Below are 27,597 nucleotides of genomic sequence, written 5' to 3' on the forward strand. Positions count from 1 at the left end.
TCATAGGCAAAACCCCTTATGTGCGGCCCCAAAAATTCTTAATGGACCGCAATTGTCTGACGTTGGCCAGCGTTTCGCTGCTTCTTCAGGGTCTCAGGTAATTACTTCAGGTGCTGCTCTCCCCAGGCTCTCTAGCTCCCATTCCAGCACCTGAAGTGATCTTTCCGCTGCTTTTGACACTGTCGATCACAGCATACTTCTCGATACCCTGTCCTCACTTGGATTCCAGGGCTCTGTCCTTTCCTGGTTCTCTTCCTACCTCTCCCTCCGCACCTTTAGTGTTCACTCTGGTGGATCCTCTTCTACTTCTATCCCTCTGCCTGTCGGCGTACCTCAGGGTTCTGTTCTTGGACCCCTCCTCTTTTCTATCTACACTTCTTCCCTTGGTTCATTAATCTCATCCCATGGCATTTCCTACCATCTCTATGCTGATGATTCCCAAATCTACCTTTCTACCCCTGATATCTCACCTTGCATCCAAACCAAAGTTTCAGCGTGCTTGTCTGACATTGCTGCCTGGATGTCTCAACGCCACCTGAAATTAAATATGACCAAAACCGAGCTTCTCATTTTCCCCCCCAAACCCACCTCTCCGCTCCCCCCATTTTCTATTTCTGTTGATGGCTCTCTCATTCTCCCTGTCTCCTCAGCTCGAAACCTTGGGGTCATCTTGACTCGTCTCTCCTTCTCTGCTCATATCCAGCAGATTGCCAAGACCTGTCGTTTCTTTCTTACAATATCCGTAAAATCTGCCCCTTTCTTTCTGAGCACTCTACCAAAACCCTCATCCACACCCTTGTCACCTCTCGTTTAGACTACTGCAATCTACTTCTTGCTGGCCTCCCACTTAGTCACCTCTCCCCTCTCCAGTCGGTTCAAAACTCTGCTGCCCGTCTCATCTTCCGCCAGGGTCGCTTTACTCATACTACCCCTTTCCTCAAGACCCTTCACTGGCTCCCTATCCGTTTTCGCATCCTGTTCAAACTTCTTCTACTAACCTATAAATGTACTCACTCTGCTGCTCCCCAGTATCTCTCCACACTCGTCCTTTCCCTACACCCCTTCCCGTGCACTTCGCTCCATGGATAAATCCTTCTTATCTGTTCCCTTCTCCACTACTGCCAACTCCAGACTTCGCGCCTTCTGTCTCGCTGCACCCTACGCCTGGGATAAACTTCCTGAGCCCCTACGTCTTGCCCCATCCTTGGCCACCTTTAAATCTAGACTGAAAGCCCACCCTCTTTAACATTGCTTTTGACTCGTAACCACTTGCTTCCACCTACCCTCCTCTCTTCCTTCCCGTTCACATTAATTGATTTGATTACTTTATTTATTTTCTGTCTATTAGATTGTAAGCTCTTTGAGCAGGGACTGTCTTTCTTCTATGTTTGTGCAGCGCTGCGTACGCCTTGTAGCGCTATAGAAATGCTAAATAGTAGTAGTAGTAATCTAAAGGAGCTCAAAATCAAAGTTTGTACTATAAGCTGAACGTGTTTTTGATCAAAATATTCTCACACGTCGTAAATTTCGCATCAACAAAAATTATCGTTGTATTAGTTTAGAAATCTGTGAATCTAATGACAACCTATTGTCCAGCTGAATCCCCAGAATTTGTATAGAAGAAAAACTGTATAAATTCTGAATGATCATCACAGAGGTTTCAGTTTCTTCTCTAGAACGGCTAGCGAACAGAAATGTAGTTTTATCTGAATTCAATTTTAACTTTTGTTGTTTCATCCAAGAATCCAAGGTATTTAAAATATTATGAAGTAAGACTGAGAAGAAACTGAAGAAAATATAGGAACCATAATCATTATGTCATCTGAATAGCTATACAAATAGACACCCATCTTATACAGGACAAAACCCAGGGAATATATGTAGATATTTAAAAGTATGGGGGAGAAGGGGAAACCCTGAGGAACGCCACTGGCATTCTTCCATTTGTTTGAAAATTTTCCTTCCAACTTAACTCTATAGGAACGGTCTCTTAAGAATCCAGAAAACCAACTGTATACATTTCCTGTGATTCCTATACTATCAAGTATCTGCAAAATAATGTCATGGTCAACCAGATCAAATACACTGGAAAGGTCAAACTGCAGCACCAGAGCTTTTTTGCCTTCAGAAAGAAGTCTTCAGATGTGTAAATGCTCGCGTCCAACTAATGGTAGTTAGGCGCAGAGTACAGATATTCTAACACATTGCTCCTAAGTTTCGGAACACTCCTGAACCGCTCATGCCCCCTTTAGATTTGCACACTATGAAATTTAGGCATGCAAGTTTTAGAATAGGGCAGATCTGCGTGTAATTCCTAATTACTTCCAAGGGAAAATTAGGTTCTTACCTTGGTAATTTTCTTTCCTTTAGCCATAGCAGATGAAGCCATTACGTATGGGTTGTGTCCATCAACCAGCAGGGGGAGATAGAGAGCACTCAACTTTTCACAGTGCCTCATGGCCAGCTAGCTCCACTGCCTCTTCAGTATTTGAAGCTTCCAAAGCAGTATGGCAAACCACAATGGGAATAACATGAACTTTCCTCACAGCGAACGATAGCCCCTTAACAAGGGCGTGAACTCAAAGGAGGGAACGAACACATCCTCCTGGAGGGAATAAACTCGTCCTCCTTATTGTATAACTGGAGGGGATACACGCAACCTCCTGGAGGGAATAAACTCATCCTCCAAAACATAAACTGGAGGGAATAGACTCATCCTCCTATAAGTGAATATGAATCCTGAAGACTGTTTTCCAACTTTCTCCCAAGGAAGGAACTTCAGGAAACAAGAACAGAACCTGAAACAGATTCACAGCATACAGACAATCATACAGGGAGGGCTCATGGCTTCATCTGCTATGACTAAAGGAAAGAAAATTAACAAGGTAAGAACCTAATTTTCCCTTCCTTGTCATCAAGCAGATGAAGCCATTACGTATGGAATGTAACAAAGCAATCCCTATATAGGGTGGGAATAGGTCACACCACGCGCTAGCACTTGTGCTCCAAAACGCGCATCCCTCCTAGCAGCTACATCCAGCCTGTAATGTCGGGCAAAAGAGAGCTTAGAAGCCCATGTTGCTGCACTGCATATCTCTTGACGAGAGAGTGCTCCAGTTTCAGCCCAAGAGGAAGAAATCACTCTGGTAGAATGCGCCTTAAAGGCTACAGGCGGAGACCGGCCGGCAAGCAGATAAGCTGAAAAGATAGTTTCTTTGAGCCAGCGGGCAATAGTGGCTTTAGACGCTGGAGACCCTCTGCGAGGACCTGATAGCAAAACAAACAGATGTTCATAGATCCTGAAAGAGATAGTAACTCGCAGATACTGCAGCAGAGTCCTGCGCACATCCAACAGGTGCAACTGCCCAAAAGATTCTGGAAACTCCTCCTTATTAAAGGAGGGCAAGAAAATAGGCTGAAACCACCTTAGGCATGAAGGAAGGCACGGTCCGAACTGTGACCCCGGACTCTGAGAATTGCAGAAATGGGTCTCTACAGGACAGCGCCTGGAGCTCTGACACCTGTCTCGCCGAAGTAATGGCCACAAGAAAAACGGCCTTTAGTGTCAAATCTTTCTCCGATGCTCGCCGAAGCGGCTCAAAAGGAGAAGCCTGCAGGGCCTTCAAAACTAGCCCCAGGTTCCAAGCTGGACAGGGTGCTCGCACGGAAGACCAGAGCCGAAGCACCCCACTAAGAAACTGTGCCACATCTGGATGAGCAGCTAAAGACACGCCTTCAACCTTACCACGAAGGGAGGCCAACGCTGCCACTTCCACCCACAGGGAATTATAGGCCAAGCCTATTTGTACACCATCCTGCAAAAAGTCCAGAATCGGCGAGACAGGAGCCCGCATGGGTGTGATCGCTTTTGAAGCACACCAAGACTCAAACTGGCGCTAAATCCTGGCATAAGCCACGGAAGTGGAACGCTTGCGGGCCTGCAGGAGAGTGGAAATGACTTTGTTTGAATAACCTTTGTCCCTCAATTGTGCCCTCTCAATCGCCATGCCATAAGACCAATGCATCAGGCGTCCTCCATGGCTACCGGGCCCTGTGACAACAGGTTTGGTACCAGAGGTAAAGGAAGGGGAGCTTCCACTAGCATCTGTCGGAGGTCCGCATACCAAGGCCTCCTTGGCCAATCCGGGGCGATGAGGACCACTTCTCCTGGGAGCAGCCGAATCCGCAGGAGCACGCGCCCTATCAAGAGCCACGGAGGGAACACGTATAGTAGGCCCGGAGGCCAGGGCTGAGTCAAGGCATCCAACCCTGCCGAGCGAGGATCTCTCCGTCTGCTGAAGAAGCACGGGACTTTGGCATTTGAACTTGTCGCCATAAGATCCCTCACGGGCTTGCCCCATTTGGCACATATCTGCAGGAATACTTCGTCTGCTAGTTCCCATTCTGCTGGATCGATCTGATGCCTGCTTAGATAATCGGCTTGCACGTTGCTCTGACCTGCAATGTGAGCTGCCGACAGAAACTGAAGATGCAGCTCGGCCTAGTGGCAAATCTGTTCGGCCTGCGCGGCCAATGCTCTGCACTGAGTGCCGCCTTGTCGATTTATGTAGGCCACTGCTGTCGTGTTGTCCGACATCACTCTGACAGCCAATCCTTCCAGGGTCACTTGAAAGGCCAGAAGCGCCTGAAACACCGCTTTCAACTCCAGGCGGTTGATGGACCACTCCGACTCCTTGGGTGTCCATAGACCCTGGGCATGCTTCCCCTTGCAATGTGCACCCAGCCCTGCAGGCTGGCATCTGTCACTACTAGACACCAATCGGGGAGTGCCAGCGGCATTCCTCGCCACAGCATGCTGTCTGAGAGCCACCACTCCATGCTGAGTCGGGCAGCAGGGAGCCAAGACAGTCTGCATTGATAATCCTGAGAAACTGGAGACCATCTTTGAAGTAGGGAATACTGTAGAGGTTTCAGGTGCGCTCTCGCCTAGGGCACCACTTCCAATGTGGCTGTCATCGATCCCAGCAGCTGGACAATGTCCCAAGCTCGCAGGCGAGGCATCCTCAGGAGCAGACGGACCTGATTCTGAAGCTTGCACCGCCTTAGCTCTGGTAGGCATACATAGCCCGAGTCTGTGTCGAACCTGGCCCCCAAATATTCTAGAGATTGCGAGGGGGTCAGGTGACTTTTGGCCATATTGACGACCCAGCCTAGAGATTGAAGTACTGAGACCACTCTGGCTGTAGCTTGATAGCTCTCTGTTACAGAGTCTGCTCTGATGAGACAGTCGTCTAGGTACGGGTGAACCCTGATACCTTCTCGCCTGAGCAAAGCAGCTACTACCACCATTACCTTCGAAAATGTTCGGGGAGCTGTGGCGAGGCCAAAAGGCAGGGCCCGGAACTGGAAATGTTTTCCCAACACCGCAAACCTCAGAAACTTCTGGTGCGGGGGCCAAATTGGTATGTGCAAGTAAGCTTCTTTCAGGTCTAGAGACGTGAGAAACTCTCCTGGCTGTACCGCAACAATGACGGAGCGCAGGGTTTCCATGTGGAAATGCAGCACTCTCAGGGACTTGTTTAATTCTTTTAAGTTCAGAATAGAGCGAAAAGACCCACCTTTTCGCGGCACCACAAAGTAGATGGAGTATCGGCTGTAGCCGTGTTCGGCGGGAGGTACCGGGGACACGGCCCCTAACTGAATCAGACCTTGCAAAGTCTCCTCTACCGCCGCCCGTTTGGCGGCAGAACCGCATCGGGACTCCACAAACATGTCTCTTACTGGGGCGTTGAATTCTATTCTGTAGCCATCACTGATCAGGTCCAGAACCCACTGATCTGAGGAAATACTGGCCCACTCCTCGGCAAAGAGGGAAAGACGTCCTCCGATGACAGGAAGCGAGGAGGGGGCCGGCGCACCATCATTGAGAGGGTCGCCCCTGAACTCCAGGCCTAGAGCCGGTGGCTGTGGAACGCTTGTCCGAGCGAAAGGAGTTCCTCTGCTGAAAAACGAGCACGAGAAGTGAACCCAGCAGAACGCCCCAGGCGGTACCTTCTAGCTTCACGGAAGCGAGGACTATAAGAGGAGTGGACCGCCTGGCCCTTGGAGGAAGGCCTCGGCCTATCTTCGGGCAAGCGCTGGGGTTTAGGATCTCCCAGGCCTTTAACAATTTTTTTTCCAATTTCTCACCAAATAGGAGAAGGCCTTGAAAGGGCAACTTCACCAACCTTTGCTTAGAGGCCATGTCCGCTGCCCAATGTCGTAGCCAAATAAGACGGCAAGCCGCCACTGCTACTGCCATTTCTTTAGCCGAAGCTCTGACAATATCATAAAGGGCATCAGCCAAAAAGGACAAGGCCGACTCCAGCCGCGGAGCCACATCCGAGAAGGGCTCCGCTCCAGCTCCGGCTGTTCCACTGCCTGTTGCAATCACGCCAGGCAGGCTCTAGCAGCATAACAACTGCATGCAGACGCTCCGAACAGTAAGACCTGCAATTTCAAAGGACCGTTTAAGTGCTGCTTCCAGCCTACGGTCTTGTATATCCTTCAGGGCAACTCCTCCTTCCACAGGGAGGGTAGATCTCTGTCACCGCAGTGACTAGGGCATCTACTTTAGGCATTGCAAAGCGAGCCAAATGCTCCTCACGCAGAGGGTATAATTGCCCCATAGCCCTGGAAACTTTCAAAGGTCCCTCGGGGTCAGCCCACTGAGCGGAAATAAGCTCTTGGATGGAGTCATGCAAAGGAAAGGCTCGAGCAGGCTTTTTGGTACTAGCCATCCTAGGATTCACAGAGGAGGCCGTGCCACTGTCAGGCTCTTCAATAGAGAGGACCTGTAGGGCATCTGAAATAAGCGCTGGCAGCTCATCACGGTGGAAAATCCTCACCGCGGAGGGATCATCCAGATCCTGTGGTAATTCTGCACCTGACTCTGGTTCCTCAGACCACGAAGGCCTGCCAGAACTCTCCGAATCCTCACAGCCCGACCACGGGGGGGGGGGGGGGGGGGGGGGGGGGGGAGGGGAGGAGGTGCACCACAATTTGAAGGGGAATTAGCCCTTCTAAGCTTTTCTGTATGCCAATTATCATGGAAGATAGCCTCAGCGGGCAGTCCCAGGCCAGAATCCACCGGGGGGGGGGGGGGGGGGACAATAGTAGGGGCCTCAGACGACCCTTGAGGGAGAGCTCTTTTCAGCATGTATGCTTTATGCAATAACAACACAAAATCAGGGGAGAAAAACTCGCCCTGGGCACCCAGATCCCGTCCGAGGCTAGCCGCTCCCTGAATAGCCTCAATTCGAGGTCCCCCCCTCCCCCACTGGGCTCAGTGCTTTCCGTCTCTATGGAGGCCGCGCCATGCGGAGAATTCAAAATGGCGTCCGCTGCCAGCTCTGAGCGGGAAGAATCATCGCTCGCCATGCTCGGGCCGGCTCTTACGCCTGTACAGCACGATTTACAGAGCCCCACTGCTGATTTGCGCTTGCCACACCAGGAACAGCGCTTTACATTCTCTGCAGCCATCGCCGAAAACGGCGGGAAAATTCAAAATGGAGGTTTCGCGCCAAAAACGCCCCGATCGCGAGCCCACCCCGGAGGAGTTAGAAAACACTCTTACCTCACCAGACCGAGTATCACAGCTCCAGTCCCATAGAAGAATCAAAGGAAAACCTCTGTTCCATTTTTTTTTTTTAATAACGCTGTGAGGAAAGCAGAGGTAATAAGAACTCCGGAGGCTCAGATGAGTGGGAAAGGCAGGGAAAGGCGAACCAATGTGCCTGCATCCACTGAGTGGGAAAGGACAGGGAAAAGCAAGCTAATATGTCCACATCCACGGGGGCATGGGTAAGGCAGGGAAAGGGCTAACCTATGTGCCTTCAAAGTGAAGCTGCTATAGCCTCTAACACCCCGGCTAACAACTGGCAAGCCAGGAGCCACCCCCAGGCAGATTTTTGATGGAGCTCGAAGAAGCTGCAGCCACCCTGCTTAGGGAGTTAGAGAATACTGAAGAGGCAGTGGAGCTAGCTGGCCATGAGGCACTGTGAAAAGTTGAGTGCTCTCTATCTCACCCTGCTGGTTGATGGACACAACCCATACGTAATGGCTTCATCTGCTTGATGACAAGGAAGTGCTTGTTAACACCAATTACTGATTGTTCGTGCCAATTTAGTCAATTACTTTGCACACGGATCTATGATCTATGCCCAAAACTGAGAACCTAACTTTGGGCAACCTATTCAGAATCCGGGGGTTAGAGGTAATTTTATAACCGGTCACCTGGTGTGAGGCAGCAAAAACATGCCTATATCAAGCCTACTTTCCTTTATAAAATTCTATTGTAAGCAGATCAATTACATCAGCCCTATCACGGTATCTGTATTACAAGTGCAATAAGCAACAAGATGCATCAACTATAGTATTCTATAATCCACATGTATTTGCTCACATCACCCACACTTTGACCAAATCCGCCCATATACACAAAGTGTATGTGCCAATCTCATGCTCCATCCCCCCCCCATAAATGTCCCCTTGCATTTACATGCTAAGGCAGTAATGTGTTTAAGTTAGAGTGTGCAGCTAACACTTTTGCGCCTAACTGCAACAGTCACATATATAAGTCTTACATTATTTGCTTGTTAAACTACTATCATATTTCATCACTATCATGCTACCCAAGATCCTTATGTACTACTAAATGTATACTCTCTTATATATTTCCACTATTCATGATGTATTGTAAGCCACATTGAGCCTGCAAATAGGTGGGAAAATGTGGGATACAAATGCAATAAATAAATAAATAAATAAGTGCTAGTATTTCCATAACATACTCACGCACATATTTTTATGTTACCACAATACATGTAATTTACTAAAATACTGACGTGGAGGGGCATAATCGAACAGGGACAACCATCTCTAAGAGCGCCCATCTCTAAGGACATCCTGGCAAAGGGGCAGGGAAACCGCTATTATCGAAACAAGATGGGCGGCCATCTTTCGTTTCGATAATACGGTCGGGGACGCCCAAATCCCAACATTTAAGTCGACCTGAGAGATGGTCATCCCCGGTTTTCGGCAATAATGGAAACCGAGGACGCCCATCTCAAAAACGACCAAATCCAAGCCATTTGGTCGTGGGCGGAGCCAGTATTCGTAGTGCACTGGTCCCCCTCACATGCCAGGACACCAACTAGGCACCCTAGGGGGCACTGTAGTGGACTTCACAAATTGCTCCCAGGTGCATAGCTCCCTTACCTTCGGTGCTGAGCCCCCCAAAACCCACTCCCCACAACTGTACACCACTACCATCGCCCTAAGGGGTGAAGGGAGGCACCTACATGTGGGTACAGTGGGTTTCTGGTGGGTTTTGAAGGGCTCACATTTACCACCACAAGTGTAACAGGTGGGGGGGGGGGGGGGCCTGGGTCCGCCTGCCTGAAGTGCACTGCACCCTCTAAAACTGCTCCAGGGACCTGCATACTGCTGTCATGAAGCTGGGTATGACATTTGAGGCTGGCATAGAGACTGGCCTAAAAAAAAACGTTAATCTCTTAAGCACGCCCCAGTCCCGCCTTCACTACGGTGCCAACTCGCCCCCGTGAATTTTGGTCGTCTCCGCGACGGACTGTAGGTGAGGACACCCAAAATCAGCTTTTGATTACGCCGATTTGGGCGACCCTGAGAGAAGGACACCCATCTCCCGATTTGTGTCAGAAGATGGGCGTCCTTCTCTTTCGAAAATGCCCCTGATTATGTGCATTTGTTCACACCTAAAACTAGGTGCCACCCTAGAAAATTATTCCATAACACAGAAATAGCACATGTTGTTTGCACACAGCCATGTTGTTATTGCAATAGCTTGACCTTTAGCACATAGCAGTTATCACATTAACCACCAAATGCAGAATGGAATAAGTAATGGGCAGGGAAATACTCTCTCACATATCAACATATCGTCCCCTGTGAAGGGGTATAAAGAACATTGCCCCTCACCCTTAAAAATGATCCTTCAAGTACTGCGAGCCACCTTAAAAACCTTAGCCTCACACAGGGAGAGGTGGAGCCAAAACCAGGACCTATAAAAGGCAGGGTCAGAGACAGTGGAGGTTAGGCAGGAGCGAAGACCCATTGCATAAGACCCCATCACATATCTATGGAAAAAAACCACAACAGTCAGGTAGGCCACGTTTAACTTGGACCTAGTAGCTTTGCATGTTGGATCCAGCCTGAGGCAGGCTGGCTGGTGAAGTGCTAAGAACTGTACTGATAACTCTGGGAACCAGGTCAGAGTTAAGAGAAAGCATTGCCTTACCAAATGCATGCAGTGGTCCTGCAGGAGCAAGCCATGGAGGACATTCTTTGAACTGCTTCAAGTTTTTTTTACATCATTAGCAAGATACAGCCTCCTAAACTAAACACAATACTCCAAGTGGGGCCTCACTAATGACTTGTATAGGGGCAACAACACATCCTTTCTTCTGCTGCTTATACCCCTCTCTATGCACCCTAGCATCCTTCTGGCTGTGGCCACTGCCTTGTTGCATTGTTTCATCACCTTGAGATCCTCAGACACCATCATTCCAAGGTCCCTCTCCTGAGCTGTGCTTATCAATCTCTCTCCTCCTATCTAGTACATCTCCATCCAGCCCCATCGCTTTGTCCACCTTTAGTTGAGCTAGCTCCTCATGCAAATAGTTCTCTGAAAATCATTCAGGGACTACCACCATTCTTATTTGTGTTTGTCTACTGCGGTCCTGCTCCTAGCCCCTCACCTGTGAATATAGAAAATAAATATTTGTAAAGCAATTCCGCCTTACCTTTCTCAGCTTCTACATATTCCTCCCCTTCACCTTTGAGTCTCATAATGCCACTTTTGCACTTCCACCTATCACTAAAATATCTGAAAAAAAATGTCTCATCTCCCCATTTTACTGTATTGACTATTTTTTTCTTCCATTTGCATCTTTGCTTTCCTGACTACTCTACCAGCTTCTTTTAGCTTTTCCAGATATTGTCACCTGTTTTCCTCTTTCACCAATCTCTTGCAGTTTATGAAGGCTATCTTTTTCCTTACTTTTTCAGCTACTACTAGCATTTTATAAGTTATGCATGTGTGATTCCTGTCCAGTCTCTTATGTCAGATATGTGCATACTTACTGAATAGCACTTAAGAAGAATTTTAGAATTTACTCCCATAATTGCAAAAATAGTTTGATTCCTTGGACCATCAGTTTGCACCTGTTTGCCATTTTTGCTTTGTCCATGCTCTTATTCAATGGTCTATTTTTAATTTTCTAATATATTTTGGGATACATTGTCAAACACTTAAGCAGGGACCTACAGAAATAAAATCGGTATTATGTACTGGTAACATGATTAAATCCAAAACACCAGAAGGCACTGATGAATTCCACACAGTCACACAAATCAAACCAAAGAAGCGGAGTAGCCAACCAAAATGTTCAGGATGACCAAAGTTTATTCTTCAAACTAGAATAACCCAACACGGTCCGTATTTTGACAGTGTTTGTCAGGGGTATCTTAATAAAAACAGATAAAGATAAATGGATAAAATAAATACTAATACAGTAATAACCCAACAGACATAAAATGAAATCAATGAAAAAAATGTACAACACACACTACAATATGTTGCTTACTGATTTGAAAGGTATATACTGTATTATATATCTCAGCAAATTATTTTTATTCTACTGTGTGTGTTTCAGATTTTTTCATTGATTATGTGATCATTTACGTCTGTTGGGTTATCACTCTATTTGTATTCATTTATTTATGTTTACTTGTTTTTATTAAGATACCCCTGACTAACACTGTGTTTGTCGAAACATGGCCCGTGTTGGGTTATTCTATCAGCATTTCATTGATGACGTTTTCATTTTACGTTTGTTGGGTTATTACTCTATTTGTATTCATTTATTTATGTTTATCTGTTTTTATTAAGGTACCCCTGACGAAGACTGTGTTTGTCGAAACACGGCCCATGTTGGGTTCTTCTATCAGCATTTATTTTGGAGAATAAAGTTTGGTCATCCTGAACATTTTGGATGGCATCCTCTACTTCTTTGGTTTTAACATGATTAAATCCACGTAATTGTAGTAGCTACACAAATAGTTTCACAACACACAAACGTTTAGCTACAAAAAAAAAAAAAAAGACGAGCACTCGTGAGTGTAACTTTATCTGAAAAACTATTTCCACACATGAAAGATTAAAAATATATGCATGTACTCTACACCATACCCCACCTTGTTTGTTTGTTTGTTTTTTTTATCTAGGAGCTAGTGGCTGAGAGCTCTTTTGGCACTCCCATTGTTCCCACCAAAACGGAAGTTGGAGCTAAGGAGAAGTTTGCCACAGCCTCTTTAGAGCCTGATTTAGTATGTTTGTTTTCTCATTTTGCGGGTAATATTATAAATGCATTTTTGCACTATGTAACAGTAAGCATGTGTAGAATAAGAACTTAAGAATAGCCATACAGATAGTCCATCTAACCCAGTATCTTGCTTCCAACAATCCAGATCATAAGTAACTGGCAGAATCCCAAAGGGTAGCAAGATTCCATGCTACCAACCACAGGGAAAAGAAGAGGCTTTTGCTATGTCTATTCCATCTTAATAGCAGACTATGGACTTTTCCGCCAGGAACTTATCCAAACTTTTTTTTTTAACTCACATACACTAACTGCTATTACCACATCCTCTGGCAACAAGTTCCAGAGCTTAACTATTCACCGAGTGAAAAAATATTTTCTTTTCCCCAAAGTATTACCATGTAACTTCATGGAGTGTCTGCTAGTCTTTGCACTTTTTGAAAAAGTAATCAATTCTCACCCATTCTTTTCCGCTCAAGATTTTGTAAACCTCTATCATATCCCCCCTCAGTCGTCTCTTCTCCAAGCTGAGAAGCCCTAACTTCTGAAGCCTTTTCCTCAGATGAGAGGCATTTCATCCCCTTATTCATTTTGGTTGCTCTTCTTTGAACCTTTTCTAATTCCACTATCCCTTTTTTTGAGATATGGTGACCCAAACTGCACAGAATACTCAAGGTGTAGTCGCACTGTGGAGGGATACAGAGGTATTAGAATATTCTCTATTTTATTTTCTATCCCTTTTCTAATAATTCCTAGCCTTCTGTTTGTTTTTTTGGCCGCCGCCACACACTAAGCAGATTTCAGCGTATTATCCACGATGACACCTAGATCTTTTTCTTGGGTGGTTGCTCCTAAAGTGGAGCCTACCATCAAAGTAAGTATGATTTGGATTATTCTTCCCAATGTACATCACTTTGCACTTGTCCACATTAAATTTTATCTGCCATTTGGATGTCCAATCTTCCAATTTCCTAAGGTCTTCTGGCAATTTTTCATAGCTTTGAATAGTTTTGTGTCATCTGCAAATTTAATCACCTCACTTGTCATTCCCATTTCCAGGTCATTTATAAATATGTTAAAAATCATCGGTCCCAGTACAGAGCCCTGGAACACCCCCCCACAAGTGCAAAGTGATGCATGTGGGTAAGAGGAACCCGAATTATAGCTACGTCTTGCAAGGTTCCGCGTTAGGAGTTACGGATCAAGAAAGGGATCTGGGTGTCGTCGTCGATGATACGCTGAAACCTTCTGCTCAGTGTGCTGCTGCGGCTAGGAAAGCGAATAGAATGTTGGGTGTTATTAGGAAGGGTATGGAGTCCAGGTGTGCGGATGTTATAATGCCGTTGTATCGCTCCATGGTGCGACCGCACCTGGAGTATTGTGTTCAGTACTGGTCTCCGTATCTCAAAAAAGATATAGTAGAATTGGAAAAGGTACAGCGAAGGGCGACGAAAATGATAGTGGGGATGGGACGACTTTCCTACGAAGAGAGGCTGAGAAGGCTAGGGCTTTTCAGCTTGGAGAAGAGACGGCTGAGGGGAGATATGATAGAAGTGTATAAAATAATGAGTGGAATGGATCGGGTGGATGTGAAGCGACTGTTCACGCTATCCAAAAATACTAGGACTAGAGGGCATGAGTTGAAGCTACAGTGTGGTAAATTTAAAACGAATCGGAGAAAATTTTTCTTCACCCAACGTGTAATTAGACTCTGGAATTCGTTGCCGGAGAACGTGGTACGGGCGGTTAGCTTGACGGAGTTTAAAAAGGGGTTAGATAGATTCCTAAAGGACAAGTCCATAGACCGCTATTAAATGGACTTGGAAAAATTCCGCATTTTTAGGTATAACTTGTCTGGAATGTTTTTACGTTTGGGGAGCGTGCCAGGTGCCCTTGACCTGGATTGGCCACTGTCGGTGACAGGATGCTGGGCTAGATGGACCTTTGGTCTTTCCCAGTATGGCACTACTTATGTACTATGTACTTATGTACTTATTCACCCTCCTCATACCACTCATAAATTCACCTCCTGCATAAAATTATGGGTGGTGACAAGAATGCACTTACTTTTAAGTAATTCTGCAATAAGTGTTTTCAGGGGCAAAGTTTGGATGGAGTGTGGGTGAAGTTGTGATTTAAATGTGTGTTTTATAAAATATGTGCACTCAAATATACATTAACACAAAAGAATTTATATCTACTCCCAAGCTACTCTAAATGGCCACTGCTTCAGTTTAGCCATGATTTCTGCAGCTTTTCAAGGTTAACTTTATTTTGTAAAACAGGCCCACAATAGAGGCCCAGGTAACCTCTCTTTGCTAGTTATTTTCAAATGAGTCATTCTGCTGCTATGACGTAATAACTCTTATCTTTTACTTTTGTTTAATCCTTATTGTACTTTCCTTTGAAGTTTGATGTAAGCCACACTGACCCCAAACTTGTTTGGGATAATGTAGGGTATAAATGCTATCAATAAATATAATTACCTTCTACATACCTAAGAAAAACGCTTAGGGCCTCTTTTATCACTTTGAATGGGCTTTGTCAACATTGCCTTGCGACTTGATAAAAGAGGCCCTTAGTAAATCAGGCCACATCCTCCTTTCTCCTCACATGTGAAGCAAAGAGGGAATCACCTCAGGTGTACCTCACGCTGTAACATGGGTTCCTACCAGTCTCTCACTTTCTGCTTCCCTCCCTGTCCATAAAATCTCCTTCTCTTGGCCCTCTTATCCACAGCAATCACTCTTTCTTTCTGAGCCCCCACCATCATCTTCACCATTCTCTTCTAACCCCTCTACCCTTATCCCCAGCAAGATCCTTCTCACTCACAGCCTCTCAGCTGCCTCATCCCCAGCAATCTTTTTCCCTCTCTCAGTGCTCCATGTTCATCCCCAACACTCTCAGCCCCCACCTACCCCAAGCCAGACAGTCAGTCAGTCAGTCAGTCCAGCCAGCCAGCCACTGCCCTGCTAAACAACCACCTCCCCAACCAGCCATCCAGCTACTGCCAACTTAATCAGTGCACTCCCAGACAAACTGCAGTCAATTACCCCTCTCCCTTCATCTTGCCGGTTCTGGCCACAGCAGTCGACAAGTGCATATTTATTTATTTGGATTTTTGTTCACACCTCTTCCAGTAGTAGCTCAAGGTGAGTTACATTCAGGTACACTGGGTATTATGTCTTTCCTTCCTGCCTATACTGCATGGCTCTCAACTACTCTGAGCTGTGCAATACCAGAACTTCCAAGCTAGTCTCACAAGTCTTGAGATCACACAACCAGAACTGTAATTCAAGCACAGCACAACTCTTATTCACCAAGAGCCACAACAGTGTATGCAGGTAGGAGGGAACTGCTCCCACAGTGACTGCAACAGTGGTGGTGAATGCTAGAGCAGGCCACGCAAATTCCAGGCACCCTGGAAAGATATGATGAGCCCTGCTTTACATCCTCAACTGAGAAGGAGACGTACTAGGCATTTTCAGGACAATTCTATAACAAGGTGCCTGTTAGGAGCCTGTTAGGTGCCTGTTCTATTCTATAATGGAAAGTAGGCAAGTGTACATTGAGTATATAACATAGAATACTCTATGACTGATGTAACTGCATCTTACTGATTCTCCCTCCAAAGTTTGCCCATGTGCATGCCCACTTGTAAAATGTGCACTACTACAGATATCAGACATGCCAAGTCACACACATTCAGGCCCTTCTCCAGCTCACACAACTACATGTGCTCATCTCACACACTGTCAACTTGCTTGTAGACAATAGTGCTGCAAAGACACTATTTCCAACCAGCATGGGGCCTTATTTACGCTGTGTCCCACTTCCTCTGACGCCACTTCCAATTTCAAAGGTCAGGGCAAGGCAGAGGAAACACGCCAGGCTAGACAGAAGCAGTGTCTCTTCAGTGCTACTGGTCCCAAGCAAGTTTGGAAGAACACGGGGCTGGGCGGAGAAAGTGAAAGATGCCGGGCTGTGGGAGTAAGGGAAGGAAAAGGAAAGAGCGAGTGTGTGTGTAGGAGAGGAGAGAGAGAAAGAGATTCTGGGACCCTGGGGGGGGGGGGGGGGGGGGGGGGGGCAGGAGTGAGGGAAGGGAGAGGGAGAGTTGCTGGGCTGGGGGAATCGGGAGCAAAGGTACAGAAAGGGAATGGCACATGGGAGGGGAAGTGAAAGAGAGGGATAATAAAGAGTTGTGTTAGACAGGACAAGAATAGGGTCAGAAAGAGGGGAGATGCTTAACACTGTGAGAGGATAGAGGCAGGGAAACAGGGGTAATGCTGGGCAGGACAGATAAGGGATGAAAAGGAAGATAAATAGTGGAGATGGAGGTGAAGAAATGACAAGTGGACAAAGACTCTAGCAACAAAATTAAGAGAAGATAGAAGACGAAGAAATCAGAGACTGGGACCAATACAATTAGAAAATTCATATAATCAGCCAATACATGTAGAAAAAGAATTTCATTTTCCATTTATTGATTAGAATATGTCAGTTTTGGGCAAGTGTATCTGCTGAAACTGGTTTTAGACATGGCTAGGGCCAGTGAGAAAAACCTCCAGCATTTTCCAGCATAGTGGTGGTACATCTCCAGCTTCAAGATGGGCCACGTTTAGCGTCTCCAAGATACACTTGTATTTACAGAATAGCACAAAAGTGCATATTCAGCATGTACACATATGTGCATATATACTAGTACTCTCAACATGCATGCAACTAACTGACACGTAAATGTTAACGCCTACTTCATAAAATTACCCTGTGAATGGCTGAAGTGTTTTGGTTTGTGCAGGAAGAAACTTTCTTACTTTGTTGCCCTTTACTGCAGAAATGCTTCCAAGGGTCTATAAACATTCCATGCAAGGGAGATCTTACACCTATTCATAGTAGTGCTTGAATCTGATCTTTTTACTCCTTCTAACCCAATGGAAGTTGGAAAGAACTATACAAAAGAGGTCCAGAATGTCTGTGGTTCTGGGCGCAAAATAACTGTCTGAAAATTTAACGAAATGGAATGAAACTCAACATAAGAGAAAAACCAATAAAAACACAAGAGTGCAGTAAAACCTGGGCTCAACGTGGAAGAACGGGCAAGAGGGAGAACCTGTGGACTGAACTTATGCAGGTCCTGACTGATTTTCAGTCGGGACCCGCATAAGTATCTTATGCGGGTCCCGACTGAATACTGACAGGGAACCATGACAGGGAACCATGTAAGCTTTGGCGGTCAGGAGAAGTCCAGTGAGACCCAGATATTTCATGGGTCTCACTGGACATGGCCTGGCATTGAACATCTGAGGCTAATTTAGAGGTCCTTTTACTAAGCTGCAGTAAACATTAATGCATGCTTACCACAGTTAAAAATGCCTTACCACAAAGCGCACTCATGTGTCCCACAGTAATTTTGGGCAGAGTAAGCATCCTCTGCGCTAATCAGTTAGCGCAGCTACATTGCCCTGCACTAAATGATTAGTCCATGGTTAGCATATGGGCCCTTACCGTCTAAAAATAGGTGGCAGTAGGGCTCACGCACTAATGAGAAAATTAATACAGAAAATAGAACCTGCATAAGGGAGCACCAAGGCCGCTTTTTACTGCAGTTTGGTAAAAGGTCCCTTAGCCAACAACAGTCAGCATTTAAAAAAAAACACTGACTGCTGCCGGCTGAATATTGACTGCCTTTTCATAAAGGCCCATACATGAATAACATAAATATTCAATGGCACCTCCATAACTCTGTCCAAAACCATGCTCCCTTTCCAAATGGTGAAATGTGGTCATCAAACATATAAACGGCAAGTGACGGACTCACCTGCAAATGCGCAGTAGAGACTTCCCTCTCTGTCCCACCCTCGCGTCAAGACGTGATGATGTCAGAGGGCGGAACAGAGAGGGAAACTGAGTCGGAGTCACTGTCGGATGCTGCCACCTGGAAACGAACATCGCGCGCACCAACCTCCACCCTCCCTGCACCCTGCCTGCAGCGCTTTCACACGGAGGTGAGAGGCGCTGTCAGGTCAGTGCAGGGGGCCCAGTACGGAGGGGGGAGGGAGCGGCAGCGAGGAGGGTAGCTGGAAATCTCGCCCGTTTTTACGGGCATATCGGCTAGTTCTATATAAAAGAACTAAATTTATCTGTAAAACCGCTGGAGAATTGTATTTTAGCAAGCGCTAATGTGATTGACACTGCTACTAACTACATAAATACTTCTGAATATTGGTCTCAAAGTGTTCCAACTCTCAGAGAAAGATCAAGAAGCACTTTATATGCGAGTCCTGCACCTTTACTACAAAGTTTGCTAAAACAATGCATAATATGTCTCTTAAAGTCATTTTAGTGCATTAATTGTTAGTTCAGTTAAGGTAAATTATCCTCTGTACGAACTGGCCTCAAGCTTACATGTTACAGGAGAAAAATGCTGTCTGTTCAAAATAAGTTCCATAGCTATATAATTTACATCTAAACACGCAGGCACACACAAACAAGTTATCACCAACAGCAACAATTCAAAGCCAATTAAGATAAAAATGAAAGACGATCTTGCGAGCTAATTAAGGAAACACTTTAGAGGCAGGTGTTTAATGACTAACTGTCCCTAAGTAGCATAGCGTAGCATAAATGCATCAGTGGCCTCAAGGAGAACAAGATGTGAAAGCACAAAATAATTTAGAAACATTCAGTTTCATACAACAACAGCAAGTAGTGTGGAAGTTGTGGGAGCTAGTTTTGGGGGGGGTTGGACGGGGCAATTTGTGGGGTAGTGGTACAGTTGAGCGGGGATAGGTTTTTAGGATGTGCAATTTGTGGGGTGCTGAGGTAATTGAGAGTAGTTGGATAGAAATGTTGGGTTGTAGAGCAGTTTAGTGTTTGGGGTGGAGCAGTTTACAGAGTTGTGTGGCAGCTGGATAGTTTTGTTTTTTTTTCTTAGATTGGGGCAGTTTGCAGGGGTAGATTTTGGGGTTGTCAGTTTGGAGTAGTGTGGCAGTTGCAGGGGATATTTTTTGGGTATGGGGCAATTTGCAGGGTAGTGAGAGTTGCGGTGGGTACTTTTTTAGGATGTGTGGTGTGGCAGGGCGGTCATGAGGGGGTATCTTTTAGGGAACATGTCATTTTGTGGAGTGGCATGCCAGTTACAAGAGGTAGTTTTCAGGGATAGGACAATTTCTGAGGTAGTATGGAACTTGCTGGGGAGGGCTAGTTTGGGATGGGGCAGTTTGATGGGTGATATGGCAGTTGTGGGGATGTAGTTTTTGGATGTGTAGCAGCATGAGGGGTAGTTGGGCAGTTGCAGGTAGGTAGTTTTTGGCCTGTGGGGATAATTTGGGGGTGAAGCAGTTGCAAGGGGTGGGGGGACAGTGGCAGTTTGGAAGAGTAGGAAGTTCCACCTTTTGAACTGCCTTGCCCTGATCTCTAACTGCTACATTTCAGTCTAAGTTTCTAAGCTGCAGAAGCTGAACTCTTTTTCCCACACAAATGCACTAGGCCCTTTTTCCCTTTTTTGGGGGGGAGGGAGGGGGCTTATTTTTCTGGAACCCCCAATCTGATTTGGCCATTTTCAAACTTAATGTTTCTGTTTACTGTTTTTTCATTTGCCAAGTTTCATCCCATTCAGTTTATTTTTCTATGCTACAAAAGCTGTAACTCCTCGGGGTGGCTTATTTCTTTAGAACCCATATTCTGATTTGGCCCATTTTCAAACTTATTGTGTGTTTTTATTGGTTTTTCTCTCATGCCAAGTTTCATGCCATTCCATTAAATTTTCGGAGAGTTACTTTGCGCCCAGAACTACAAATATTCTGAACCTCTTCTGTATAAATCTTTCCAAATTCCATTGGGTTACAAAGAGTAAAAAGATCAGGTTCAAGCATTACTATGAATAAAGTGTAAGATTTCCCTTGCATAGGAGGTTCATAAAGCCTTGGGAGCATTCCTGTTGCCATGGGTGAGTTTTTAGCAAGCAGAAAGACTGGGGAAGTTATTTCCTAAGAGGATATTGGATTTCTTTTGGCTATATTTATGTTTTTTGTTTCTTCTTTACACTCCCCCATAGGCCTCCAAACAAGCCAAAATTATCAATGAGTTTGCTAAGCATACAATAGCAAATATATTGGAAGAGGTTTTTCCATGAATAATGACTAAGGGGGCAATTTTATAAAGTGGCTTCTAGAGGTGGGCGTCACTTAGGTGCGTCCTAGGCGATTTTAATATGCATTTGGAAGATGATTCTGTTAGCTAGGTTAAATCATTTCAGTCATTACTTCAGGATCTTGATTTAATTCAGTGGGTGAGAAGTCCTACTCATTTGGGTGGGCATCTATTTGATTTGGTGTTTTCAGGATTGTTTGCTAATTTTGGTGTGCACAGTATCCCTGGTGTACCTCTATATTGGACAGATCATGAGTCTGTCTCCTCCGGAATAGTGGGGAATTTTAATGTTGCATGTCCTCAACATGGAGACACTATTTGGACACGCAATTTGAGGGATGTGGATCTTTCAACCTTGCCTTCTTTGTTTACCTCTTTTCCCAGTGATTATTTGACTTTATTGGGAGCTGATAAAGCCCGAGCGTAGGATACGTCATTGAGATCAGTACTTGATACTGTTGCTCCTGTGCAGGAAACAGTTTGAAAGGCAAAATGCTGTAATTAATGGATGGTACCATTCGGGCCTCAGACTTCTGAAGTGACAAATGAGGAGGGCTATGTTTGTGCAGTCAGCATTTTTGCCCAGTGTCAGCAGGCAACTGCTGTAGTTCTTTTAAACTAATCTCAGACTTCACAATTACATTCCTCAACAGTTTCCTTAATCCACCACTACTTACTTTGGAGGGACAGCACGATCAAAGAAGCCTCTTCATGGTGCCAAACTGTTTGCACTTTACACTAATGAACCAAACAGTGCCCACAAGGGATATTCAAACACACTGAAATTAATAGCCTTCCCTCAGTCTGTATCTGTCAGAAAAGGGGGGGTGTTACTCCCACACACCCTTGGATAACTAGCCCAGAGTTACTACTACTACTACTACTATTTAGCATTTCTATAGCGCTACAAGGCATACGCAGCGCTGTACAAACATAGAAGAAAGACAGTTCCTGCTCAAAGAGCTTACAATCTAATAGACAAAAAATAAATAAAGTAAGCAAATCAAATCAATTAATGTGAACGGGAAGGAAGAGAGGAGGGTAGGTGGAGGCGAGTGGTTACAAGTGGTTACGAGTCAAAAGCAATGTTAAAGAGGTGGGTTTTCAGTCTAGATTTAAAGGTGGCCAAGGATGGGGCAAGACGTAGGGGCTCAGGAAGTTTATTCCAGTTCCTTTGATAGCTCTGGGTTCAGCATGTTCAGATCTTTATTTCAAGGTCTAAACATGGCAATTATTTGAATTGCATATAATTATACATTGTAAATCATTTTGGAGCCATACCAAAAGAGATGGTACAGAAAAGTAATAACTTAATAAAGGTATAAATATGCTTACCAAATACCTGACAAAATGTCTATAGAATAAAGTTATTAAAAAGGTACACACTGGGTTAGTTTTCTGCATACTATGACAAGAATAAACCTCACTCTTAACCCAGGGCATATTGGAGATAATCTCTTTCAGATTTACTGCTAATATTAATCTCAGCGCATGCACTGTGACAAAGACAGTTGTCACCTGGAGTTCATAAACTCTCATCTGGATCCCACTCTTGCCTCTAACTTTCAGCCGATCTTCCTTTTTTCTCCAAAATTCTCAAGAAGGTAGTCCTCTCCGAATTAGACACCTTCCTCAAACATAGCTACCCTTCACCTTCATCAATCCAGTTCCCACCACCTCCACAGCACTAAGTCCCCCCTGATTGCCCTTAATGATTCCATTCATTCCTCCCCAGCACTATTCTGCCATCATTGTCTTACTTCATCTCTCCTCTGCCTTTGACATAGTCAACCATACCTTTCTTCCTGCCCATCTTCACTCTCTAGGTATCCATGGCACTGTTCTCTCTTGGTTTTCTGATTCTCTCTCTGGCCGTACCTTCCAGCTTTTTCATGAAGACTCTTTCTCCCCAGTCTATCCAGTACAATCTCCACCACCGCCAACTCCAGGCTCCGCTCATTCTGCCTCGCCTCACCCTATGCTTGGAACAACCTTCCTGAACCCTTACGCCAAGCCCCCTCCCTGCCCGTCTTCAAGTCTTTGCTTAAAGCCCACCTCTTCAATGCTGCGTTCGGCACCTAACCCTTACCGTTCAGTGAATCCAGACTGCCCCAATTTGACTGCCCCTATCGGACCGACCGTTCACTTGTCTATTAGATTGTAAGCTCTTTGAGCAGGGACTGTCTCTCTTTGTTAAATTGTACAGCGCTGCGTAACCCTAGTAGCGCTCTAGAAATGTTAAGTAGTAGTACAATCTGGTGTGCCCCAGGGCTCCATCCTTATCCCTACCCTGTTCAATGTATTTCTCTCTCCCCTCTTCAGGAACAGAGCTACACACCTTCCATCTACGCAAATATCCAGATCCTCTGCCAGATTTCTGATCTCTCCTCCACACTGTCTACCCTCAACAACTGCCTCACCCAGGTCTCCCCCTGGCTCAAGGAGAACAGCCTTTTTCTTAGTGCTTCAAAATTGGAAGCAATTTTCTTCCCTTGGCTCCATTCCACCTTGCCTCTGTGCCCCATCCCATTCTGTGATACTGTGGAGTAAAGAGATATGGTAGTAGTGTTAGTCTATTTATAAATGTAGTAAATAGAAATAAAAACCTCAAACCAATGTGGCTATTAATGTAATCAATAGAAATCAAACAAAATAAAACATGGAAAAGAAAATAAGATGATACCTTTTTTATTGGACATAACTTAATACATTTCTTGATTAGCTTTCGAAGGTTGCCCTTCGTCAGATCGGAAATAAGCAAATGTGCTAGCTGACAGTGTATATAAGTGATAACATTCAAGCATTACTATGATAGTCTGACAGGGTGGGAGGATAGGGGTGGGTCAGAGGTATGCATGGGGACATCAAAGCATATCATTGATATTCTAACAGGATGGGTGTGGGTAGGTGAGGGGAGGGTGATCAACAGAGACATACAGTTTTATGGTTTATAATGGGCTAGGAACCCCAGGTCCTTGTTAAGTCCTTTCTGTTGGGTGTTAAAATATTCAATCATTCTGACTTCAAAGGTCTTACGTTCTTGTATGGTTTTAAAGTTACCTTTCAGTATTCTCACTGTGAAATCACTGATACAGTGTCCTGGTTCTGTGAAGTGCTGTCCCACCGGGGTGGGGGCCCTACTGGCTGTATTGTTCATGTGATGTCTATGTAAATTGAATCTTGTCTTAAGCATCTGGCCTGTTTCTCCAATATAGCATCCTTCGTTACATTTTTTACACTGAATGATATATACCACATTGGAAGATGAGCAAGTGAAAGATCCCTTTATGTTGAATATCTTTCCTTTGTGGATGACTTTGGGGTCCTGTGAAATATTTTGGCATAGTTTGCAACTGGATAAATTACAGGGAAGTGTGCCCTTCTGTTCCTTTTCAGTCTGTGATGGAAGTTTACTTCTGATTAGCTTGTGTTTTAAATTGGGTGGCTGTCGGAAGGCCAGTACTGGTGGGGATGGGAATATCTCTTTCAGTAATTCATCCTCCTGGAGTATAGGTTGTAGATCTCTTATGATTTTTCTCAGTTTTTCCAGCTCTGGATTGTATGTCACTACAAGCGGGATTCTGTCTGTGGATTTTTTCTTTTTGTACTGTAGCAGATTCTCCCTGGGTGTTTTGAGGGAGGAGGCAATATTCTTGGAGATTATTTTGGGGTTGTAGCCCTTCTGTTTGAAGGATTCAGTCAGGCTTTTAAGGTGTCTGTCTCTGTCCCCTGGGTCAGAGCAGATACGGTGGTATCTTGTGGCTTGGCTGTAAATGATGGATCTTTTTGTATGTGAAGGATGGAAGCTGGAGTTATGGAGGTAGCTGCATCTGTCTGTGGGTTTCTTGTATATGGATGTTTGTATACAGCCATCACTGATTGAGACCGTGGTGTCCAAAAAATTGACTTTTTCTGGGGAGTAGTCAATTTTGAATCTGATTGTAGGATGGTATGTATTGAATGCAGAATAAAATTGTTTCAGAGTTTCTTCACCCTCCGTCCAAATCATAAAAATGTCATCGATGTACCGGTAGTATTTTAGAGGTTTGGTCTGGTGTGTATTCAGAAATGTCTCTTCCAGCTCAGCCATAAAAAGGTTGGCATATTGGGGTGCTGTCCTGGTGCCCATCGCAGTGCCCATTATTTGCAGATATATATCATTGTTAAAGTGGAAGTAGTTGTGAGTTAAGATGAATTTGATTAATTTTGTAATAGTTTCTGGTGAAAGGTAACTTTAAAACTATACAAGAACGTAAGACCTTTGAAGTCAGAATGATTGAATATTTTAACACCCAACAGAAAGGACTTAACAAGGACCTGGGGTTCCTAGCCCATTATAAACCATAAAACTGTATGTCTCTGTTGATCACCCTCCCCTCACCTACCCACACCCATCCTGTTAGAATATCAATGATATGCTTTGATGTCCCCATGCATACCTCTGACCCACCCCTATCCTCCCACCCTGTCAGACTATCATAGTAATGTTTGAATGTTATCACTTATATACACTGTCAGCTAGCACATTTGCTTATTTCCGATCTGACGAAGAAGGGCAACCTTCGAAAGCTAATCAAGAAATGTATTAAGTTATGTCCAATAAAAAAAGGTATCATCTTATTTTCTTTTCCATGTTTTATTTTGTTTGATTTCTATTGATAACCTTAAGAGTGGACTAACACGGCTACTACACTCCGCTATTAATGTAGAAACCGAGGTACTTCTTACAAACAAATCACATACACAGACAATTGTAAACAGAAATAAATAAAGGGAAAAAGCCTCATAAGCCTATGGTAATACAGCACCCTATAGACCACTCTGTAGAGTGCTCAGTTGGAGCTATACTCCATACACCCCAATCTATCATTCGCCATAAAAACTCTTTAGAAAAATATAATCAACTTTGCCCGTGACTATTTAAACTCATTTACTGTATAGAAAACAGCATATGGAATTCCGTGTAGAATGGCTCAGGAAGTCTATTCCAGGCATATGGTACAGCAAGATAAAAGCTCCATCTCTGGCTGTCTTCAAATCTAGACTTTTGACCTTAGTAAGTCCCTTATCCCTTATTTGTCCTGTTTGTCCTAATTAGACTGTAAGCTCTGTCGAGCAGAGGACTGTCTCTTCATGTTCAAGTGTACAGCGCTGCGTGTCTAGAAATGATAAGTTGTAGTGGTACCATCTTATTTTCTTTTCTATATTTTGTTTTTTATTTCTATTTACTACATGAAACTGTTAAAATCCTAGGCATAATCTTCCTCTCAGTTATCCGGCGACTAACCACCTGGACAGACCCCCCCCCCCCCCCCACCCCGACAAAATTCCCAGACCCCAATCCCCCTCGAGAGAATTGCCATCTTCTAGGCTAATTTCCCTCCGACCATTTCCCACCTAAGGGTGTCAATTCCCATCAGCTCAATTCCCTCCCAGAATATTTCCCACCCTTCGGAAATCTCAGTGGTTTCTCTATCGTCTTACCGGCATCTCTTCAGTGGTTATTTCTTTATCAGTTTTCTCTATCAACTGCACTGCTGTACATCACATCAGTTTTGCTTCGCGTTTTCTTTTTAATTTCTCTTTACTGCAGTGCAAGTCCGTACGCACCAGAATGAGGCTTGGAGAACAGAGTGTGAGGCTATTGGAGCACCAGAATGAGGCTTGGAACACACTGAGGGAGGCTATTGGAGTACAGTAGTACCGCTAGAATGGCTTGACACATGCAGAAAGAGAGAGTGTGTTGCATCGAGTCAGGGGGCTAAGCTTCGGTCAGTCTTGTACGTTTTGATGTTTGAGTTGGAGAGCCGAAAGGGTAGAAAAGATAATCTGGGAGGGGGAAATGACCCCTTTAGGGTTTTTGTTACAGTTTTTGCAGATATTGTACAGTTAGAAAAACCTCCTTTTTTTTTTTTTTTTACCTATAGCAGTGCTACATGTCTAAAAAAATATTTTGTTCACCTCACAGCTTACTCAGGGATGTATTTTCTCATATCTACATAATTAAACAAATTTTTAATTATATATGTTGCAGTCCAGTGTGTGTGAAAAAGGCTGACAGTAGATTGTTCCCAGTAAAATAAACATTACATATTGCAGCAGTGAGAACTTACATACAATCCTAGTTATTCATCAGCTCAGGGACTGCCTGGTGACAGTATTAGTCAAATGTGGCTATTTATTTATATTCCTTCTAAATTGCTGCTCCAACTCATATTATTCAAATTGTTGATGTCTATACTGGCTTATTAATAGTGAAACAAGTATCAGTGCTTTGGATTATAAAATTACGTTTAAAAAATTTTAGTGCCAATTTTGTTTGGTTATCTATATCCTATCAAAGTTTGTGCAAAAGTGTGTTTGGTATTATGAATGTTAAGGGTGGGAATTGGCCTTTCTGAAGCAGTGGGAAGTGGTTAGGGGGTACTTTCCAGAGGGGAATTGGAGTAGGAACTAACCTAGAACCACCTCTCAACTGTCCTTCAAGTCTCAGATTGATTGTCATCCGGTCCACTTTCTTTTGCCTCATAAGAACATAAAAATAGCCATACAGGGTTAGACCAATGGTCCATCTAGCCCAGTATCCTGCTTTCAGCAGTGGCCAATTCAGGTCACAAGTACCTGCAGAAACCCAATTAGTAGCACCATTCCATGTTACTAATCCCGGGGCAAGCAGTGGCTTCCCTCACGTCTATCTCAATAACGAACAATGAACGTTTCCTCCTGGAACTTGCCCAAACCTTTTTTTAAACCCAGATACACTAACTGCCGTTACCACAACAGGTTCCAGAGCTTAATTATTCTTTGAGTGAAAAAATATTTCCTTCTATTTGTTTTAAAAGTACTTCCATGCATTTCATTGAGTGTACCCTGGTCTTTGTACTTTTTGAATGAGTGAAAAATCGATTCACCTCCTTTGCATTATTCACTCACTGCGTCCTCTGCTCGACACCTCACTTATATGCACCGGCCTCCTTTCCATCATTATTTCGTACATTTACTGCTGCATCTCATTATACACTGGTCTTCCCCTCTACTCTCAAATGTCTCCAGATCATCCAGTCCACTGTTACAAAGATCCTTCTCT

At 44.6% G+C, this 27,597-nt stretch overlaps 1 protein-coding gene across 1 annotated transcript in view; it reads right to left on the reverse strand.

Annotated features, from left to right (window-relative positions):
- Positions 1-26,035, reverse strand: part of WDR17 (WD repeat domain 17) — a 272,532-nt gene extending 246,497 nt beyond the window's left edge. Inside the window, exon 1 of the mRNA XM_030191530.1 lies at positions 25,995-26,035. Coding sequence (XP_030047390.1) covers positions 25,995-26,000 — 6 coding nt within the window. The 5' untranslated portion in view covers positions 26,001-26,035. The remainder of the gene's footprint in view (positions 1-25,994) is intronic.
- Between the last annotated feature and the right edge of the window lie 1,562 nt (positions 26,036-27,597).

This window comes from Microcaecilia unicolor, chromosome 2, assembly GCF_901765095.1.
Source record: "Microcaecilia unicolor chromosome 2, aMicUni1.1, whole genome shotgun sequence".
In the NCBI taxonomy this organism is placed as follows: domain Eukaryota; kingdom Metazoa; phylum Chordata; class Amphibia; order Gymnophiona; family Siphonopidae; genus Microcaecilia; species Microcaecilia unicolor.